Source organism: Pseudophryne corroboree, chromosome 2 (assembly GCF_028390025.1).
Source record: "Pseudophryne corroboree isolate aPseCor3 chromosome 2, aPseCor3.hap2, whole genome shotgun sequence".
Classification (NCBI taxonomy): Eukaryota; Metazoa; Chordata; class Amphibia; order Anura; family Myobatrachidae; genus Pseudophryne; species Pseudophryne corroboree.
In genome coordinates, this window is record NC_086445.1 from 542,883,810 (window position 1) to 542,905,285 (window position 21,476).

Consider the following 21,476-nt stretch of genomic DNA (forward strand, 5'->3'; position numbering starts at 1 on the left):
CGCGTATCTGTCTTAAAGTAAAATTCCCGGCAGTTTTTAGAACTTCTTTGTGACATTCATAAGAATGGTGGAACCTGAGAGGGCCCATCCCAGGAAGGAGACTGAGAGCAATAAAAGGTTAGAAGTAGCCTGGAACAAGGCATCTAATAAAATCATTTATTAAAGAGGAAGGAAGGGGGAAGGGGGGCGGGGGGGTTGCTGTGAGGTGATTAATGAAGTGGAGGTTCTGTGAGATGATTATTGAAAGGAGGGGTGCCTGCACATTCCTGAAGAGCAGGTAATCACCATTGCTGGAGATTATAGGAGAATTTAATATTTGCAATTTCCTCGGTGAAACACATGCATATTATGGAAATTATTCTTTATATTGTACTATAAACGTATTTCGGTAAAGATTGAAAGCAGTTACCATAAGTTTAGTTCTGAGTTGAGGATGAAACCTAGGCGTGGCGGATGAATTTATTGTTGTGTTGTCAACAGAAATAGAAATGTCAGGTACAGAAGATGTGACTATCATTACCATAGTTTTTAAGAGGGACATCCAAAAGAAATGGGTTTAAGTGGGAGGAAGAGCCAAACCATAACTGCCATCTGCAGACTATGGGGTCTATTCATGAAGCAGTGAAAAGAGTGGAGAAGTGAGCCTGTGGAGACGTTGCCCATGGCAACCAATCAGCTGCTCTGTACAATTGTATAGTATGCAAATTATAAATGTTACTTCAATGCTGATTGGTTGCCATGGGCAACTTCTCCACTGGCTCACTTATCCACACTTTTCACTAGAGATGAGCGCCTGAAATTTTTCGGGTTTTGTGTTTTGGTTTTGGGTTCGGTTCCGCGGCCGTGTTTTGGGTTCGAACGCGTTTTGGCAAAACCTCACCGAATTTTTTTTGTCGGATTCGGGTGTGTTTTGGATTCGGGTGTTTTTTTCAAAAAACACTAAAAAACAGCTTAAATCATAGAATTTGGGGGTCATTTTGATCCCAAAGTATTATTAACCTCAAAAACCATAATTTACACTCATTTTCAGTCTATTCTGAATACCTCACACCTCACAATATTATTTTTAGTCCTAAAATTTGCACCGAGGTCGCTGTGTGAGTAAGATAAGCGACCCTAGTGGCCGACACAAACACCGGGCCCATCTAGGAGTGGCACTGCAGTGTCACGCAGGATGTCCCTTCCAAAAAACCCTCCCCAAACAGCACATGACGCAAAGAAAAAAAGAGGCGCCATGAGGTAGCTGTGTGAGTAAGATTAGCGACCCTAGTGGCCGACACAAACACCGGGCCCATCTAGGAGTGGCACTGCAGTGTCACGCAGGATGGCCCTTCCAAAAAACCCTCCCCAAACAGCACATGACGCAAAGAAAAAAAGAGGCGCAATGAGATAGCTGTGTGAGTAAGATTAGCGACCCTAGTGGCCGACACAAACACCGGGCCCATCTAGGAGTGGCACTGCAGTGTCACGCAGGATGTCCCTTCCAAAAAACCCTCCCCAAACAGCACATGACGCAAAGAAAAAAAGAGGCGCAATGAGGTAGCTGTGTGAGTAAGATTAGCGACCCTAGTGGCCGACACAAACACCGGGCCCATCTAGGAGTGGCACTGCAGTGTCACGCAGGATGTCCCTTCCAAAAAACCCTCCCCAAACAGCACATGACGCAAAGAAAAAAAGAGGCGCAATGAGGTAGCTGACTGTGTGAGTAAGATTAGCGACCCTAGTGGCCGACACAAACACCGGGCCCATCTAGGAGTGGCACTGCAGTGTCACGCAGGATGTCCCTTCCAAAAAACCCTCCCCAATCAGCACACGATGCAAAGAAAAAGAAAAGAAGAAAGAGGTGCAAGATGGAATTGTCCTTGGGCCCTCCCACCCACCCTTATGTTGTATAAACAAAACAGGACATGCACACTTTAACCAACCTATCATTTCAGTGACAGGGTCTGCCACACGACTGTGACTGATATGACGGGTTGGTTTGGACCCCCCCCAAAAAAGAAGCAATTAATCTCTCCTTGCACAAACTGGCTCTACAGAGGCAAGATGTCCACCTCATCTTCACCCTCCGATATATCACCGTGTACATCCCCCTCCTCACAGATTATCAATTCGTCCCCACTGGAATCCACCATCTCAGCTCCCTGTGTACTTTGTGGAGGCAATTGCTGCTGGTCAATGTCTCCGCGGAGGAATTGATTATAATTCATTTTAATGAACATCATCTTCTCCACATTTTCTGGATGTAACCTCGTACGCCGATTGCTGACAAGGTGAGCGGCGGCACTAAACACTCTTTCGGAGTACACACTTGTGGGAGGGCAACTTAGGTAGAATAAAGCCAGTTTGTGCAAGGGCCTCCAAATTGCCTCTTTTTCCTGCCAGTATAAGTACGGACTGTGTGACGTGCCTACTTGGATGCGGTCACTCATATAATCCTCCACCATTCTATCAATGTTGAGAGAATCATATGCAGTGACAGTAGACGACATGTCCGTAATCGTTGTCAGGTCCTTCAGTCCGGACCAGATGTCAGCATCAGCAGTCGCTCCAGACTGCCCTGCATCACCGCCAGCGGGTGGGCTCGGAATTCTGAGCCTTTTCCTCGCACCCCCAGTTGCGGGAGAATGTGAAGGAGGAGATGTTGACAGGTCGCGTTCCGCTTGACTTGACAATTTTGTCACCAGCAGGTCTTTCAACCCCAGCAGACTTGTGTCTGCCGGAAAGAGAGATCCAAGGTAGGCTTTAAATCTAGGATCGAGCACGGTGGCCAAAATGTAGTGCTCTGATTTCAACAGATTGACCACCCGTGAATCCTTGTTAAGCGAATTAAGGGCTGCATCCACAAGTCCCACATGCCTAGCGGAATCGCTCCCTTTTAGCTCCTTCTTCAATGCCTCCAGCTTCTTCTGCAAAAGCCTGATGAGGGGAATGACCTGACTCAGGCTGGCAGTGTCTGAACTGACTTCACGTGTGGCAAGTTCAAAGGGCATCAGAACCTTGCACAACGTTGAAATCATTCTCCACTGCACTTGAGACAGGTGCATTCCACCTCCTATATCGTGCTCAATTGTATAGGCTTGAATGGCCTTTTGCTGCTCCTCCAACCTCTGAAGCATATAGAGGGTTGAATTCCACCTCGTTACCACTTCTTGCTTCAGATGATGGCAGGGCAGGTTCAGTAGTTTTTGGTGGTGCTCCAGTCTTCTGTACGTGGTGCCTGTACGCCGAAAGTGTCCCGCAATTCTTCTGGCCACCGACAGCATCTCTTGCACGCCCCTGTCGTTTTTTAAAAAATTCTGCACCACCAAATTCAAGGTATGTGCAAAACATGGGACGTGCTGGAATTTGCCCATATTTAATGCACACACAATATTGCTGGCGTTGTCCGATGCCACAAATCCACAGGAGAGTCCAATTGGGGTAAGCCATTCCGCGATGATCTTCCTCAGTTGCCGTAAGAGGTTTTCAGCTGTGTGCGTATTCTGGAAAGCGGTGATACAAAGCGTAGCCTGCCTAGGAAAGAGTTGGCGTTTGCGAGATGCTGCTACTGGTGCCGCCGCTGCTGTTCTTGCGGCGGGAGTCCATACATCTACCCAGTGGGCTGTCACAGTCATATAGTCCTGACCCTGCCCTGCTCCACTTGTCCACATGTCCGTGGTTAAGTGGACATTGGGTACAACTGCATTTTTTAGGACACTGGTGAGTCTTTTTCTGACGTCCATGTACATTCTCGGTATCGCCTGCCTAGAGAAGTGGAACCTAGATGGTATTTGGTAACGGGGGCACACTGCCTCAATAAATTGTCTAGTTCCCTGTGAACTAACGGCGGATACCGGACGCACGTCTAACACCAACATAGTTGTCAAGGCCTCAGTTATCCGCTTTGCAGTAGGATGACTGCTGTGATATTTCATCTTCCTCGCAAAGGACTGTTGAACAGTCAATTGCTTACTGGAAGTAGTACAAGCGGGCTTACGACTTCCCCTCTGGGATGACCATCGACTCCCAGCGGCAACAACAGCAGCGCCAGCAGCAGTAGGCGTTACACGCAAGGATGCATCGGAGGAATCCCAGGCAGGAGAGGACTCGTCAGAATTGCCAGTGACATGGCCTGCAGGACTATTGGCATTCCTGGGGAAGGAGGAAATTGACACTGAGGGAGTTGGTGGGGTGGTTTGCGTGAGCTTGGTTACAAGAGGAAGGGATTTACTGGTCAGTGGACTGCTTCCGCTGTCACCCAAAGTTTTTGAACTTGTCACTGACTTATTATGAATGCGCTGCAGGTGACGTATAAGGGAGGATGTTCCGAGGTGGTTAACATCCTTACCCCTACTTATTACAGCTTGACAAAGGGAACACACGGCTTGACACCTGTTGTCCGCATTTCTGGTGAAATACCTCCACACCGAAGAGCTGATTTTTTTGGTATTTTCACCTGGCATGTCAACGGCCATATTCCTCCCACGGACAACAGGTGTCTCCCCGGGTGCCTGACTTAAACAAACCACCTCACCATCAGAATCCTCCTGGTCAATTTCCTCCCCAGCGCCAGCAACACCCATATCCTCCTCATCCTGGTGTACTTCAACACTGACATCTTCAATCTGACTATCAGGAACTGGACTGCGGGTGCTCCTTCCAGCACTTGCAGGGGGCGTGCAAATGGTGGAAGGCGCATGCTCTTCACGTCCAGTGTTGGGAAGGTCAGGCATCGCAACCGACACAATTGGACTCTCCTTGTGGATTTGGGATTTCGAAGAATGCACAGTTCTTTGCTGTGCTGCTTTTGCCAGCTTGAGTCTTTTCATTTTTCTAGCGAGAGGCTGAGTGCTTCCATCCTCATGTGAAGCTGAACCACTAGCCATGAACATAGGCCAGGGCCTCAGCCGTTCCTTGCCACTCCGTGTGGTAAATGGCATATTGGCAAGTTTACGCTTCTCCTCCGACAATTTTATTTTAGGTTTTGGAGTCCTTTTTTTTCTGATATTTGGTGTTTTGGATTTGACATGCTCTGTACTATGACATTGGGCATCGGCCTTGGCAGACGACGTTGCTGGCATTTCATCGTCTCGGCCATGACTAGTGGCAGCAGCTTCAGCACGAGGTGGAAGTGGATCTTGATCTTTCCCTAATTTTGGAACCTCAACATTTTTGTTCTCCATATTTTAATAGGCACAACTAAAAGGCACCTCAGGTAAACAATGGAGATGGATACTAGTATACAATTATGGACTGCCTGCCGACTGCAGACACAGAGGTAGCCACAGCCGTGAACTACCGTACTGTACTGTGTCTGCAGCTAATATAGACTGGTTGATAAAGAGAAGATGTCTATGTAACTATGTATGTATAAAGAAGAATGAAAAAAATCCACGGTTAGGTGGTATTACAATTATGGACGGACTGCCTGCCGAGTGCAGAGACACAGAGGTAGCCACAGCCGCGAACTACCGTACTGTGTCTGCTGCGACTGGATGATAAATGATATAAAAAATATATATATATCACTACTGCAGCCGGACAGGTATATATTATATATTATATAATGACGGACCTGCTGGACACTGTCTGTCAGCAGAATGAGTTTTATTTTTATAGAATAAAAAAAAAAAAACACACAAGTGAAGTCACACGACGAGTGTTTAACTTTTTCAGGCAATCACAATATAAGTATACTACTAACTATACTGGTGGTCAGTGTGGTCAGGTCACTGGTCAGTCACACTGGCAGTGGCACTCCTGCAGCAAAAGTGTGCACTGTTTAATTTTAATATAATATGTACTCCTGGCTCCTGCTATAACCTATAACTGGCACTGCAGTAGTGCTCCCCAGTCTCCCCCACAATTATAAGCTGTGTGAGCTGAGCAGTCAGACAGATATATAATATATATAGATGATGCAGCACACTGGCCTGAGCCTGAGCAGTGCACACAGATATGGTATGTGACTGACTGAGTCACTGTGTGTATCGCTTTTTTCAGGCAGAGAACGGATATATTAAATAAACTGCACTGTGTGTCTGGTGGTCACTCACTATATAATATATTATGTACTCCTGGCTCCTGCTATAACCTATAACTGGCACTGCAGTAGTGCTCCCCAGTCTCCCCCACAATTATAAGCTGTGTGAGCTGAGCAGTCAGACAGATATATATAATATTATATATAGATAATAGATGATGCAGCACACTGGCCTGAGCAGTGCACACAGATATGGTATGTGACTGAGTCACTGTGTGCTGTGTATCGCTTTTTTCAGGCAGAGAACGGATTATAAAGTAAACTGCACTGTCCTCACTAGTAAACTCTCTCCACTCAGTCTCTACACTTCTACAGTAACAGTACTCCTCCTAGTCAGCTCCAGTAAATCTCTCTCAGTCTCTTATAATCTAAATGGAGAGGACGCCAGCCACGTCCTCTCCCTATCAATCTCAATGCACGTGTGAAAATGGCGGCGACGCGCGGCTCCTTATATAGAATCCGAGTCTCGCGATAGAATCCGAGCCTCGCGAGAATCCGACAGCGTCATGATGACGTTCGGGCGCGCTCGGGTTAACCGAGCAAGGCGGGAAGATCCGAGTCGCTCGGACCCGTGAAAAAAAACATGAAGTTCTGGCGGGTTCGGATTCAGAGAAACCGAACCCGCTCATCTCTACTTTTCACTGCTTCATGAATAGACCCCTTTACGTGTGTCATCTGGTAACCAAGGCCATGTCACAAGTGTATGTTATAATATTATATCTTTTTCTATATAATGACACGAGACATGGATCTATTCTTTTAATGGTTTGATGAACCTATACAAAATGTGAAATTTTGCTGCAATTTCTCTTATTTTAGAACATTTAAAATTCTATAAAGCAAACAAATCCGGCCATGTTTGAACTGGTCCGAACACATTCCAGCAAAGTTGATTAATTTCTGAAACTAATTAAAGGTAGACTTCATTATACACATTCATATTTGCAGTTCAAACCAGAACAGAATATTTTTTATATATTTTGAAAAAAATATTTTGAATATGGATTACCAATTCAAAATGCAGCCTGAAACTGACCACAAATTTCAATCTGCAGGTTCAAATCAAGGTCTACAAACAATTGTACCCCAGACATGCTCGTTGCCATCAAACCGGTGAAACTCAATTGAACTTCATACTAATTTGAATGTTTTGGGCATCTCTAATCAGTACAACATTCTTATTCACACTGTGACTTTCCAGAGTTTTGTATTCTCTCAAAGAGACTGTTCTGGGAGATGCTAGTTATTTTGAGAGTATGATTAGTTAGGCCTCTATGGGAGTGCCTTATAAATACAAAGTAGGGAGGTGTCTTTTAACCTTATCTCAAGGAGAGATTTATTGTTTATTGCAGGCAAATTAACACATTATGTAATGGAGTTCCTTTTTTTTATTGCTAGAATGAAAATCCAGGTCCAGGATCTTATAATGTTGGACAAGGACCTGACATTAACAGTGTCTCATTATCAGCTAAAGGGACAGGAAGTTTTCCATCAAAGGTAAAACTGATGAATATATTGACAGATAATAATAACCCTTTTTCAACTTCGTAGAGACGGTATATACCACTTATTTGCAATGTGATTGCCTTGTTCAAAGGCGTTTTGCAGCAGTCAACAGCAGGGCCAGATTAACAGTGGGATGGATGTCACTACAGCCCCATGCCTCCACATACTGTATAAGTATTCCCATCATCATTACAGCATGATTATGCAGGTTGCAACTATTCGCAGCTGGTGATCGCTCCATTAATTCCTATGGACATGTGCCTGCATCCTAGTCGCGGGCCCACTAGTTGCACGCATTGCGAAAAGCTGAGCGTGACTACGTCTGTAATGTAGTTCCAATGGAGAGGAGAGATACTACTCATAATAATAATAATACCTTATGGTGGTCATTCCAAGTTGATCGCTCGCTGCCGATTTTCGCAGTGCAGCGATTAAGTAAAAAAATGGCAAAAATGCGCATGCGCTAAGTCAGGGATGGGGAACCTTCGGCCCTCCAGCTGTTGTTGAACTACACATCCCAGCATGCCCTGCAACAGTTTTAGCATGGCCAAATAGCAAAACTGTAGCAAGGCATGCTGGTATGTGTAGTTCAGCAACAGCTGGAGGGCCGAAGGTTCCCCATCCCTGCGCTAAGTACTTTCACACAAAACTTTGTAGATTTACACAAGCTCGAGCGACGTTTTCTCATCGCTCGGGTGATCGTAGAGTGATTGACAGGAAGTGGGTGTTTCTGGGCGGAAACTGGCCGTTTTCAGGGAGTGTGCTAAAAAACGCAGGCGTGCCAGGTAAAAACGCAGGAGTGGCTGGAGAAACGGGGGAGTGGCTGGCCGAACGCAGGGCGTGTTTGTGACGTCAAACCAGGAACTAAACGGACTGAGGTGATCGCAATCTAGGAGTAGGTCTGGAGCTACTCATAAACTGCAAGGAATTATTTAGTAGCAGTTCTGCTAATCTTTCGTTCGCAATTCTGCTAAGCTAAGATACACTCCCAGGGGGCGGCGGCCTAGCGTTTGCAATGCTGCTAAAAGCAGCTAGCGAGCGATTAACTTGGAATGAGGGCCTATGGGTGGTATTCAATTCTTTTCACCCCCTTCCACACCCGTTCTGCTTCTGCCCTCATGGGTGTGGTATCATAATTTCAACTGGCTACCCCTGGGGCAGTGAGGCACCCAACTCTTTACACAGCTAAACTTGATTACTATGGGCGCATAATGCGCAATAACGGGGATCATTTTAGAAGGGAGATTGGGCGTGATATATCCCTAGGGTTAACAGGACATGTTCTCACAAGAGGAAAACATTATAAAGACAGAAAAAATGCTGAGCTGATTGCTGTAAATATTTTTTTTCCTGAAGAACTATACAAATAAGAATAATTACAAAATACTTAGGTGAACTAAACTCATTAGATACTACACTGCCACCAAATGAAACCTATTTTAAACTACCCAGTGATTCAGAGGGTAGAGAAAAAAAAATATATTCATTGCAATCGATCATTATTTCAGTGGGCCACTGAAACTTCATTAATTTTTCGATGCTGCAATGCATGATGTATAAGAATGTATCTGCATGAAGATATGTCAAGATGCAATTGTAGTATCAATGCAGAAAAGCAGCCCATAATTGATTACTTGAGGACAGGCCTCTGTCCTGTCATTCTTGTCATGGCTTGGCGTTAAGGAAGTGCTTGTCTAACATAATTTTTTTTTTAATCTATGGATTACCATTGAAAAGAAGAAGAAAATAGTGAATCCCTCTGTATTTAGGAGAGCAGTAAAGTGGAGAAGGAATTGGTGGATAGGGCAGGGTTTTTTTTTTTGGTAGGGGGTTATTTAATGATTTTATTTAACATTATTTAGATCGATAGACTGACAGACAGACAGACAGACAGATAGATAGATAGATAGATAGATAGATAGATAGATAGATAGATAGATAGATTTATAGATAGATAAACCATGTGGGATTCCCTTGAAAACTAGACTTTGACAGGCAGGGCTGCTGATACTGTAATAGGGAAATTCATCTGTAGCCTGTTCAGCACAGGATGAATTCCCTAGGGGAGATCAAGGGGTATATTCAATTAGGGTCGAAAGCTGCCGTCTGTCGAAAAAGACGTCAGTTTTCGACTTTTTATGGTCGAATCGTGATTCGACCTATACAAACCCCAGCAGTTTTATTCGATAAGCCGGGAAATTCGACTTGTCGGACTGATATGAGAGGGGGGAGAGCTGCGGGGAGATGGGGGAGAGCAGCGCTGGAGGAGATGGTGGGGGTAGACGGGGGAGAGCAGCGCTACAGCAGCGGGCAGTGTAGCCGGAGGATTTCACAGTCGCCGCTCACAGCAGAGTCCACCCGGCTCCAGCAAGCGGGACCTCGCTTGCTGGAGCTCGGTGGACGCTGCAGTGAGCGGCGGCTGCGACATCCTCCGGCTACGCTGCCCACTGCTGTAGCACTGCGCTCCTGGCTCTTTCCCGTCTCCCCCCCATCTCCTCCTCATCTCCGGCGCTGCTCGCCCCCTCTGCCCACATCTCAGCTCCTGCATCTCAATTCAACTTTTTTTTAAAGTCGAATTGAGATTGCTTTGAATAGCCCAGGTCGGATCCATTCCGACAAATGAATGTCGGAAACTCGGAATGGATCCGACTTCAATTGAATATACCCCCAAGCCTGATAAAAAAAGAGGAGCAGTAAAACTCTCTCTGAGTTGGTAGATGTGGGGTTAGGAACGTAATTTTAATCCTTTTTTGTTTTTGTTTTGTTTTTTGCTGGTGCACTTCTGGTCACAGCAAGCCCTGGAAGCAAACCTATCCAATAATAATAACATCTTCCTTATACGCCCTAGTTCTCCACTTTACTGCTCACGTAAATCATGGGTAGGGGGACTCTTGGTTCCTGCTTCAATCTACATGGAAAAATGTAAACAAACACATAGAGTTCTACAAGGGGAAGGAATCATAATATTGACACCACAGTGTCGATATATGAAATGTTAACATTCTGCATGGACCGGAAGGTAACACTTAGGCTACGGGATGGAAGAGTTAGGGTTAGACTGCGGGAGGAGAGGGTTTAGGGAGTAACCATACTGTTGGAATCGCCGCAGGATCAGCTGGACATCACCATCAACTGACCGCTGAAGCTGCCAGACCTTCCAAATGAAATAAGTCACCTCTAGACAACCAGAATGTTTTGTCAACATTCTAATATCTACATTTCATCAGTGTCAATATGTCAAGCATGTTGAAATACTGCAAGTCAGCATTACATTCTGAATGTTGACGAGGAGCTGCAATACAACTGAAGCTTCTCTATGATTGGTCAGTACAGGGGTGAGCCCCTCTGTTTGAGCTAGTAGCGGTGAAACCCCACTTACTGCAATTAAATATCTTGTATTAGTGCAGTTCATTTTAGCAAGTTTTAAAATTCTAGTAGCGTGAACATTTTTCCGTTGTATATTTCCCTTAAATGATATACCTTTATGGATATTTTTCTAATCCACTATTTTTGTATTACTCTTTTTTTATTCTCTTTATATATTAGACTAAGAAATAGCAATATAACAAACAAAAGTGTACAAATGCAGAAGATGCACACCTCACTAGGAGGCAAACAATAGGGGATGTAATTGTGTTACCGATGGTCGGGATCCCGCAGGTCAGTATACCGATGCCGGAATCCCGACTGCTGAAAATCCCAACAGCCTGTGGCGAACGCAGCGAGCCATGAGCCCGCAAGGGGCTTCCCTGCGCACGCACCTACCCCCCCGCCGGCCATTCTGGCAGCCGGGATCCCTGCATCGGTATGCTGACCGCCAGGATCCATAACACCGGTCACCCGATCCGAACCGAACAATAGACCATACAAAGAAGTGCATAAAACCTCACAATACGTGACAACAATAGGAATTTTACTAGTTTTAGATTCTTCATTTTAACAAAGTCAAAACAGTGAAAAGGTGCGACTATCACTGGGAAATTACAGACTCAGGAGGAAAGTGGAGGAGGTTTATGTATTACTTTTATCAATTTGATTTTGATAAACTGTTTTAGATTTTATACCTATTGTACATACATGACTGCGAATATATGAATACATATTTAGAGTATCATCTTGGTTTTTTAGGCATCTAAAGGCTTGTTCTTTAAGGTTATCCGAACTCCAGCTCCTAACACTTACTACATACAGGATACATTGTTTTCAAAGAAGGATTTTAACAAAAGCTACTCCAGCATGTTTCATCAGCCTATTACTACAAAGGTGGAAGATGCAAAGCACATGACACCGTCTCCAAATCAGTATGATGTAGGTATAAAACATTTTACAATGGATTATTACATGAGAAAGTTTGGTTGGTTAATTTGATTTTGCCCACTGACTGTGGCCAATCCTGAATTCGGATCATAAAATGTATAACTATATCTTTTACTTTTAAGAAACCTGTCTTCATTCTTTAAAAGAATATTTTTGCCCTTTTTTGCAGGCATCTATAAATTATTGTCATCCAAATAACAATGTGTCTGCACATGCTGCTTTTGTTTCAAGGACAAAGAGAGACGCTATACATTTGACTCCTCTAAAAGGACCTTCACCTTGTAAGTCTGTATGTAAGGTGCCGCATACTTTTTTTTACCAGATTCCACTCAAACTTTATAAACAGCAAATGCATTAACAATAGGATATGCACAGGATGCGGTTAAGATACCGGCGTCGGTATCCCAGCAGTCGGGATGCCGACGCCAGAATCCCGACACTGATTGGAATGCCTACGCCGGCATCCCGACATCAATTGAAATGCCGGACTTCACTACTGGTAAGCCGCGCATGGGGGGACTTAGGTTTGTGCTGTGGGAGGAGGGTTAGGTTGAGGGGTGGGAGGGTTAGGTTGTGGGTATGGGAAGTAAGGTTTAGGGTCAGGCTGCGAGAAAGGTGGGTTACAGTGAGGGTGGGGGGGGGATCATGGTTAGCTTAGGTTTTGGGGCACTGTCGGGATTTTCACCACTGGGATGCCAATGCCATATTTTGATACCGTAATTGTATTCCATAGGGTAATGCATGTAAACACCACTTTCTTATCTCTCCGTAGCCGTAGAGCACTGTTTGTACATTACAGAATAGTACAATAGGTAGTTGTCGTTGTACTGCCTTACAGGAGCCATAGTCCATAGATAGTGGATGCACCCAGGGTCCATAGATTGTAGATGAGGGAGGGTGGTGGCAGTATACAGAGCCAGGAGAGAAAATGCTAGATTGTGCAAAACGTATTAATGTTGTTGAAAAGACACCCTCGTTAAATGTTTTGGATTTCTGCAACTATATGTTGGATGTGGTATTAGTGATCAGACAGAAAGGTGTATATAGCAGAGATGGAAATGTATTTACTAATTATTAATAGTATTTGTAGATGGGTCAGTAAGAAGAACAATTAAGAACACAGTGAAACTCCATGTAACTTGCCATTCATTTCAATGGGGTTTCAACATATAGCACACAGCACCATTGAAATGAAATGACATGAATAGGAAAAAAATACAGCCCAACACTAGTATAATAGCTTTGTAAACCTCTAGGAACGGATGCATAGTTGAAAGCAAGTCTGTTTGCATATTTTTGCTCTGTGTATGCACTAGAACCAAGTATACTACTACAAGCCATGCAGAGTCTTATGCAGTTCAGTCATACAGTACCTGCAAATAATGTGTTGCAATAAGTTATTCTCCAGTTCTATGCTATGCAGAGTTGTGCGTATGCACAGATAGTCCTGTTTCCAGACAGATCTTTTGCTTGGTGCAATCACGCTTATAGTGATGGCTATGAAACTAACCAATCATGGTTAAACAGAAGGTTCCACTGCAGATATGCGTGCAACTCTATGTATGGGTGAACTAGTGGCATATCTATAATGAGGTTAGTGTGTGCCGTGCCTGGGTCCACAGGGGCCCACCCCACACACCCTGCGCCAATATTTTCAATACTTACCTCTTCGGAGTCCTCTGGCTGAAGCAGTGACAGTGACTCTGAGCACTAGGTGGTGCGCAGGTCTCTGGGATAATAGCACAGGGACCATTTTCCTGGCATTTTGCGCATGTGCAGCAGGAAATATTGCAGGGAAAATGGCAGCTGCGCCATATTCCTGGAGACCTGTGCACCACCTAGTGCTCAGAGTCACTGCCAGTGCCTGCTAGCGAGGAGGGGGCTCAGACCGAGATTGCACACGCGCCCCCTTACTCTCTTAATATGCCCCTGGGATGAACATTCTGTACGTAAATTGCAGCGAGGCCACAATCCCCTATTCTTGTCAAGGAAAATTCTTACAAAAGTGCCCCGCCCACTGTAGCTCCACCCACATTACCCACAGCTCAGCTCACCTCCGGGAGTTCCTGAACCTATTTTCTACAAAAATAACACTGACCAGAATAATGGGGCTCTCTGTGTCATTTATTCTCATGTCTCTACACTTAAAATATAACTTTGATTTATTATTTTAAAAGAGTATCGGGTCTACAACAAACATAAAAACAAATTACAAAAAATGCAGAAATGGACTGTAAGCCATAAAATTCCTCAGTTGGCAAATGCACTTGATCATACAAGTGCAAAGATAGTGTAAAGTGAGTGATGAAGCAGGGCCAGCTCCAGGCCTACTAGCACTCTGAGCAAAATTTTTTGAAGCCCCCCCCCCTCAGTGCGCGCAACGAAAGTGCGCATGCTCCTGGGAAAGTGGGTGTGGCCTCACAACTATAGATTATGATATCAAACTATAAATATACATTTTCACACACCCTTTCTACATACACATTTAGCAGCCTTACATATTATGCCCACAGTAGTGCCAGATACACATAACGTCTCCAGTGGAGTGCCAGATCCACATGACGCTCCAGTATAGTGCCAGATACACATAATGACCCCAGTAGAGTGCCAGATACACATATGCCCCCAACAGTGCCAGATACACATAATGACCCCAGTAGTGCAGTGCTAGATACACATATGCCCCCAGTAGTGCAGTACCAGATACACATATGCCCCCAATAGTGCCAGGTACACATATGCCCCCACAGTGCCAGATACACGTATGCCCCCAGTAGTGCCAGATACACGTATGCCCCCAGTAGTGCCAGATACACACATGCCCCCACAGTGCCAGATACACATATGCCCCCACAGTGCCAGATACACATTTGCCCCCACAGTGCCAGATACACATATGCCCTAGTAGTGTTGCTCACTGCCGCCGGCCTCTGCTGCTGCTCCCCCTGTCGGGGTTCCGCTACTGCTGCTGTGTCAGAGGGAAGGAGAGCGCAACACACTTCATTCCTGACCCTCAGTCTAGTCTCCAGTGATGGCGAGTATGTGAAAGCAGGTGCAGGTTCATAAACCAATCAAAGCTTGCGGTCCAGCAGCCAATCAGGAGCTGTCACTGCCGGTCCACAAGCTCTGATTGGCTGATGAACCGGCACCTGATTTGAAAGGGCAGAGGGCTGATGGCCGCCCTTAGTAGTCCGGCCCTCAACGTGGCCTATCCTAAGGAACATGCCTCGAGCCAGCCCTGTGAGGGAGAATGAGAAGGGAAATAGGGAAATTCCCAAGCTGTGCAGTAAAAATGTAGAAAGACAGAAGTGTTCGAAAATCTGTTGTAAATCACACTGATTATAATACGGTCTATATTAGAAGATGCAAATGTACTGTACATCAGATGCAATGAAATAGAACATTTATCATGGTAGTTTGAAAGTCACTCATTAAAAATAGACTTAATACCCAATTGATATATTTCTTTCTATTAGCATATTGTATCAAAATCAACAAGTTCTCTAAATAAAATATAAAATTCACCCATTCTTAGTTCCCCTTTTCTCTAACGTCCTAAGTGGATGCTGGGGACTCCGTAAGGACCATGGGGAAAGCGGCTCCGCAGGAGACTGGGCACATCTTAAAGAAAGCTTTAGGACTATCTGGTGTGCACTGGCTCCTCCCCCTATGACCCTCCTCCAAGCCTCAGTTAGATCTCTGTGCCCGAACGAGAAGGGTGCACACTAGGGGCTCTCCTGAGCTTCTTAGTGAAAGTTTTAGTTTAGGTTTTTTATTTTCAGTGAGACCTGCTGGCAACAGGCTCACTGCATCGAGGGACTAAGGGACATTTACAATGCTCTAAGCTTAGCAAGACCTCTGCTTCAAGGTCAGCCGGTGTTGATCCAGTCGGACAACATCACGGCAGTCACCCACGTAAACAGACAGGGTGGCACAAGAAGCAGGAGGGCAATGGCAGAAGCTGCAAGGATTCTTCGCTGGGCGGAAAATCATGTGATAGCACTGTCAGCAGTATTCATTCCGGGAGTGGACAACTGGGAAGCAGACTTCCTCAGCACGACCTCCACCCGGGAGAGTGGGGACTTCACCCAGAAGTCTTCCACATGATTAAAAACTCGACAGGTATTGCGCCAGGTCCAGGGACCCTCAGGCAATAAGCTGTAGACGCTCTGGTAACACCGTGGGTGTACCAGTCAGGGTATGTGTTCCCTCCTCTGCCTCTCATACCCAAGGTACTGAGATTGATAAGATGGAGAGGAGTAAGCACTATATTCGTGGTTCCGGATTGGCCAAGAAGGACTTGGTAACCGGAACTTCAAGAGATGCTCACGGAGGATCCGTGGCCTCTACCTCTAAGAAGGGACCTGCTCCAGCAAGGACCTTGTCTGTTCCAAGAGGCCCGACGGAGGAAATTCAACTGGGTCGATTCCTACATTTCCTGCAAACAGGAGTGTCTATGGGCCTGAAATTGGGGTCCATTAAGGTTCAAATTTCGGCCCTGTCAATTTTCTTCCAAAAAGAACTAGCTTCAGTCCCTGAAGTTCAGACGTTTGTAAAAGGGGTACTGCATATACAGCCTCCTTTTGTGCCTCCAGTGGCACTTTGGGATCTCAATGTAGTTTTGGGTTCCAAAAGTCACATTGGTTTGAACCACTTAAATCTGTGGAGTTAAAATATCTCACATGGAAAGTGGTCATGCTGTTGGCCCTGGCCTGGGCCAGGCGCGTGTCAGAATTGGCGGCTTTATCCTGAAAAAGCCCTTATCTGATTTTCCATTCGGACAGGGCGGAATTGAGGACTCGTCCTCAGTTTCTCCCCAAGGTGGTTTCAGCGTCTCACCTGAACCAACCTATTGGTGGTGCCTGCGGCTACTAGGGACTTGGAGGCCTCCAAGTTGCTAGACGTTGTCAGTGCCCTGAAAATATATGTTTCCAGGAAATCTGACTCGCTGTTTATCCTGTGTGCACCCAACAAGCTGGGTGCTCCTGCTTCTAAGCAGACTATTGCTCGTTGGATTTGTAGTACAATTCAGCTTGCACATTCTGTGGCAGGCCTGCCACAGCCAAAAATCTGTAAATGCCCACTCCACAAGGAAGGTGGGCTCATCTTGGGCGGCTGCCCGAGGGGTCTCGGCTTTACAACTTTGCCGAGCAGCTACTTGGTCAGGAGCAAATACGTTTGTAAAATTCTACAAAATTGATATCCTGGCTGAGGAGGACCTGGAGTTCTCTCATTTGGTGCTGCAGAGTCATCCGCACTCTCCCGCCCGTTTGGGAGCTTTGGTATAATCCCCATGGTCCTTACGGAGTCCCCAGCATCCACTTAGGACGTTAGAGAAAATAAGAATTTACTTACCGATAATTCTATTTCTCATAGTCCGTAGTGGATGCTGGGCGCCCATCCCAAGTGCGGATTGTCTGCAATACTTGTACATAGTTATTGTTACAAAAATCGGGTTATTATTGTTGTGAGCCATCTTTCAGAGGCTCCTCTGTTATCATGCTGTTAACTGGGTTCAGATCACAGGTTATACGGTGTGATTGGTGTGGCTGGTATGAGTCTTACCCGGGATTCAAAATCCTTCCTTATTGTGTACGCTCGTCCGGGCACAGTATCCTAACTGAGGCTTGGAGGAGGGTCATAGGGGGAGGAGCCAGTGCACACCAGATAGTCCTAAAGCTTTCTTTAAGATGTGCCCAGTCTCCTGCGGAGCCGCTTTCCCCATGGTCCTTACGGAGTCCCCAGCATCCACTACGGACTATGAGAAATAGAATTATCGGTAAGTAAATTCTTATTATTATGTGCATGTTTTTCTATTCTATTAATGTATCTTACCAATGTGTTTAAATTATGTCTTAGAGCCTAATGCTTTTGCTGCGCTGTTTACATAATCACAACTACTTATACACATAAATAGAAAAAATGGGAATCCGCCAGAAAGTATTTTATTATAGTTAAAACCAAAACCTGCCATCCATTGCTGATCTCCACATTTTATTTTATGTACTTCTCTGCTGTCATATTCCAGCTGCTGTCTGCATTTTCCGCCTCTCATTCTGCTGCTCTTGAGAAGGACTACAGGTCTTGTACAGACTGTGGGAGAGATGTATCGAGACAGATAAAGTGGAAAAGTGGTGCAAAGCATCCATTCATCTTCTGTCAGTTATCTTGCGCAGTCTTTGAAATGACAAATGCGGATTGGTTGCTTTGGGCAACTACTCTACTTTATCTCTCTCCAAGGCTTGATAAATCTCCCTTTATATAGTGTTGTCAGAAATCGGCATGTAGCACAAACTTACTTAGTCTGGTAGGGGCATCTTTCTGCTTTTTGCCAGTTGCCCCAAAATGCATCTCCCCCCTGGCTTCTTCCTCCTCTCCTGGTATGGTCCATGTTGGGTTGATACTGGTGCACCATCTAGGGGCAGGTGCACCGTTTTTCCTCAAACTTAAAGTGATGTATAAGATGTATAGCTGACCACTGATATGACTTTAATGGTCAATTTAAATTACTTTGTCTATTTAAACTCTTCTCTGAACACCATTTGGTGCCAGGGTATTTTAGGTTGTGTTTCTCAGCTTATACCTGTTAAACTGTTTACCAGTCCCCCTGGCCCATTCTTGACTTCAGTTTGTACCACACCACCATACACCCCCCCAACTAGTTACGCACAGTGAGCAGGTAGAGGGCTGCAAAGCCCCAACAACCTTGGGGAGGTTAAGACCTAAAGGTCATTTAAAATGTGCATCTCAACTCTGCCAATGCAAACCCCGTTCTGATTAAACAGTCCAGATACCCAACCTATATTCACAACAGTTATTCAGTGCCTCGCATGAAAGTGTCAGTAGCCTAATATGACATCTCTGGTCTAAGACATTCTTTTGTTCAGTGTACAAAGCATTATTGATTGTATTTGGTTTTCTTGAAATGCATTAGGTTAAACAGGGTTAATAGTTAAGCTTTATGTCATTGCCTACTGATATAGCTGGTTAGATTACATGCTTTTAGCAGGAAGCCCATTACAGGAATTATATATCATCACAAAGCAGCTGTTTGTATTACAGGAATGAAATACTTTTGCAACAATTGTGCATCTCGAGCTTTACCAGTGAAAAGATTAAGTTAATGTATTTAAGTAAAAATACTTTCACTTAGATTCTAGAGATAAAATAATAAAACGTTGATACCCACATTTACCTTTCATACTTATAAACATCAATCCTCAGATGATGACATGCATTCAACATTGTGGTGGAGACTATTACATAGGCCACACCAAAATTCACATACCTTAACAATAATGAAATAATCACTAAGCAAATGAACAATATGGGTTTGTTTCTTTTGTTTTTTTAGGTCACTATACAGTGAATGTCTCCTTAGTTAAGGAATCTCCCAAGATCCTAGTATCATGCTTCAAGTCAAAGACTTCTCGGGATGTTTTGAACGCGACCGCAAATAACCCAGGACCAGCCAGCTATGAGCCATATAGTTCTCCTGATATAACGAAGAAGACAGTCTTCCCGTGAGTTACAGAATTATAGTGAAGACAGTTCTTTTACATTGATTGTGGTAGTCATCAGTATACTGAAAGCTGCTCTGCTACCTAGGCTGGGAGCTGAGTATTATACTGTAGGGGTGTGGTATGGCTGACCGATGGTCTCCTGACGCCAGGATCCCGGCGGGGAGGGGCGAGTGCAGCAAGTCCCTTGTGGGCTCACTGCGCTCGCCACGCTGCGGGCTCGGTGGCGACCTGCGGTCACCACGGGTTCTGTTCCCACTCTATGGGTTTCATGGACACCCACGAGTGGAAATAGTCCCTGTTGGTCGGCATGCCGACCGTCGGGATAGTGAGGGGGCGGGATTTTGGAGGAGGTCATGTGACCGTTGGTCTCCTAACCACCGGTCACATGAATACCACCCTATAGTGGGTAGATCTGTTCACTCCTCAAGGCCCAGGTACTGCTTTGTGCACACTCTTGGGATAGTCTCACAGCCATGGCTGAAAGCTAGTGGGACCAGTGAAGAATCCACAAAACAAGTCAGTGTTTTGCAGATATTTTAAAGTGAAGGATAAAAATTCTAGGTCTAATGCTGCTTTTATTTTCAACTGAGCCTTGTATTATAACACACATTTATTTTTTCATGTACTATATATGCTGCCACTGGGAATCCCTCCAAGGTTGCCTCTACAGTGGGACATGGGTAGTCAAAATAAGTCCCCCCACACCCTCCCAATCTTCCAGCTCCAAATTATAATAAAAACATGAACCTGAAAATGTAGAACTGTGCAAGGACATAATATGGGATCCTCAGTTTCTCTCCACATACTTTGTAATGTAGATATGATAAATTCAATAAACACAACAGTATGTAAGTTTGAGTAGTGTATCTATGGCCATTTCTTATCGCTTTCTGCTTGTTGGCATTTGCTTCTTGGCTACCCATTTTCCTAAGCTCATTCTTATACTTCTGAGCTGTGAAACAATCTTCCTTTCAACCTATTGTTGACATGGTAAGTATTTAAATAGTACAGTACAGTATAACAGAACGCAATGAAGCCTGACAGTATTTGTGGAGGTATTTTTTTTTCATAGCACTAAGCATTAAAGTTTAATGATTGCCTTAAAAGCCTCACTGGTCATGGTTTAATAGTTCTTGTACATTCTAATTATTGTATTGCCTTTTAGATTGTAGGAGGGTTTAGTGGGTGCACTGAGGGGGAGGGGCGGCATATGTCCTAGTCATTTTAAATAAACCAATATGACTGGCTGGCCGCCGATGCCATATTTCCGGCAATGTCTTTGGATTTTATTATATGTGTTTCAGGAATTTCCAGTAACCCGATAACTTTGTGGCTATATATTTTATTTGATACTCATAAGTTGGTATGGTAAATACTGTACATTTTTCCTTATGCAAGAGTGCCCCAAAAAAAGAGTCTTCTTTTCTCTATCCTACATATTAGAGAGACAGTGTCAGGGAAGGAGAGAGTGAGACAGTGTCAGGGAGAGAGAGAGAGAGAGAGAGAGAGAAAGAGAGAGAGAAAGAGAGAGAGAAAGAGAGAGAGAGACAGTGCCAGGGAGAGGGAGAGAGAGGCTGTGTCAGAGAGAGAGGGGGCAGTATCAGGAAGAGACAGTGTCAGAGATACAGTGTCAGGAAATGAGGGAGAGAGAGAGGGTGGGGCAGTATCAGGGAGAGAGAGAGACGGTGTCAGAGAGAGAGTTAGTGAGAGTGTATCTACGGGAAAGAGAGAGTAGCAAGAGAGAGAGATTGTCAGGGAGAGAGAGGGCGGGGGAACGAGCAGGAGAAACATTACCTGTCCTTAATCCAGCAGAGGTTTCTGATGGGGGTGGGCACTGCCCCTTAAATACCTGCGAATCACAGCACTGGTGACTGCTCTGCAGCTTGGACTCGGAGCCGGCAAGGTAGGGCCCCTGCACCCACCTCTACATCCTCCGTGTGGCTGCAGCCTGCAAGGGAAGGGGGTGCTATCTGCAGCCGCCCTCACTGTTGGCGAGGGTGAAGGGGGAGCGGCGGGCCTTGGAGACAGTCCATGACTGGGTGCAGGGGGAGCAGCGGGCCCTGCTGCAAACAGCTCGGGTCCCATAGCAGTTGCACTTCCTACAC

General features: G+C 45.1%; 1 protein-coding gene across 2 annotated transcripts in view; it reads left to right on the forward strand.

Annotated features, from left to right (window-relative positions):
• The window catches only part of STPG1 (sperm tail PG-rich repeat containing 1), a 221,110-nt gene that overhangs the window by 112,533 nt on the left and 87,101 nt on the right, over nt 1-21,476 (forward strand). Inside the window, exons 4-7 of one of the 2 annotated variants that reach the window (XM_063954298.1) lie at nt 7,424-7,522; nt 11,660-11,839; nt 12,018-12,129; nt 19,203-19,371. In XM_063954298.1, coding sequence (XP_063810368.1) covers nt 7,424-7,522; nt 11,660-11,839; nt 12,018-12,129; nt 19,203-19,371 — 560 coding nt within the window. The remainder of the gene's footprint in view (nt 1-7,423; nt 7,523-11,659; nt 11,840-12,017; nt 12,130-19,202; nt 19,372-21,476) is intronic. The other variant, XM_063954299.1, reaches the window with a different exon arrangement.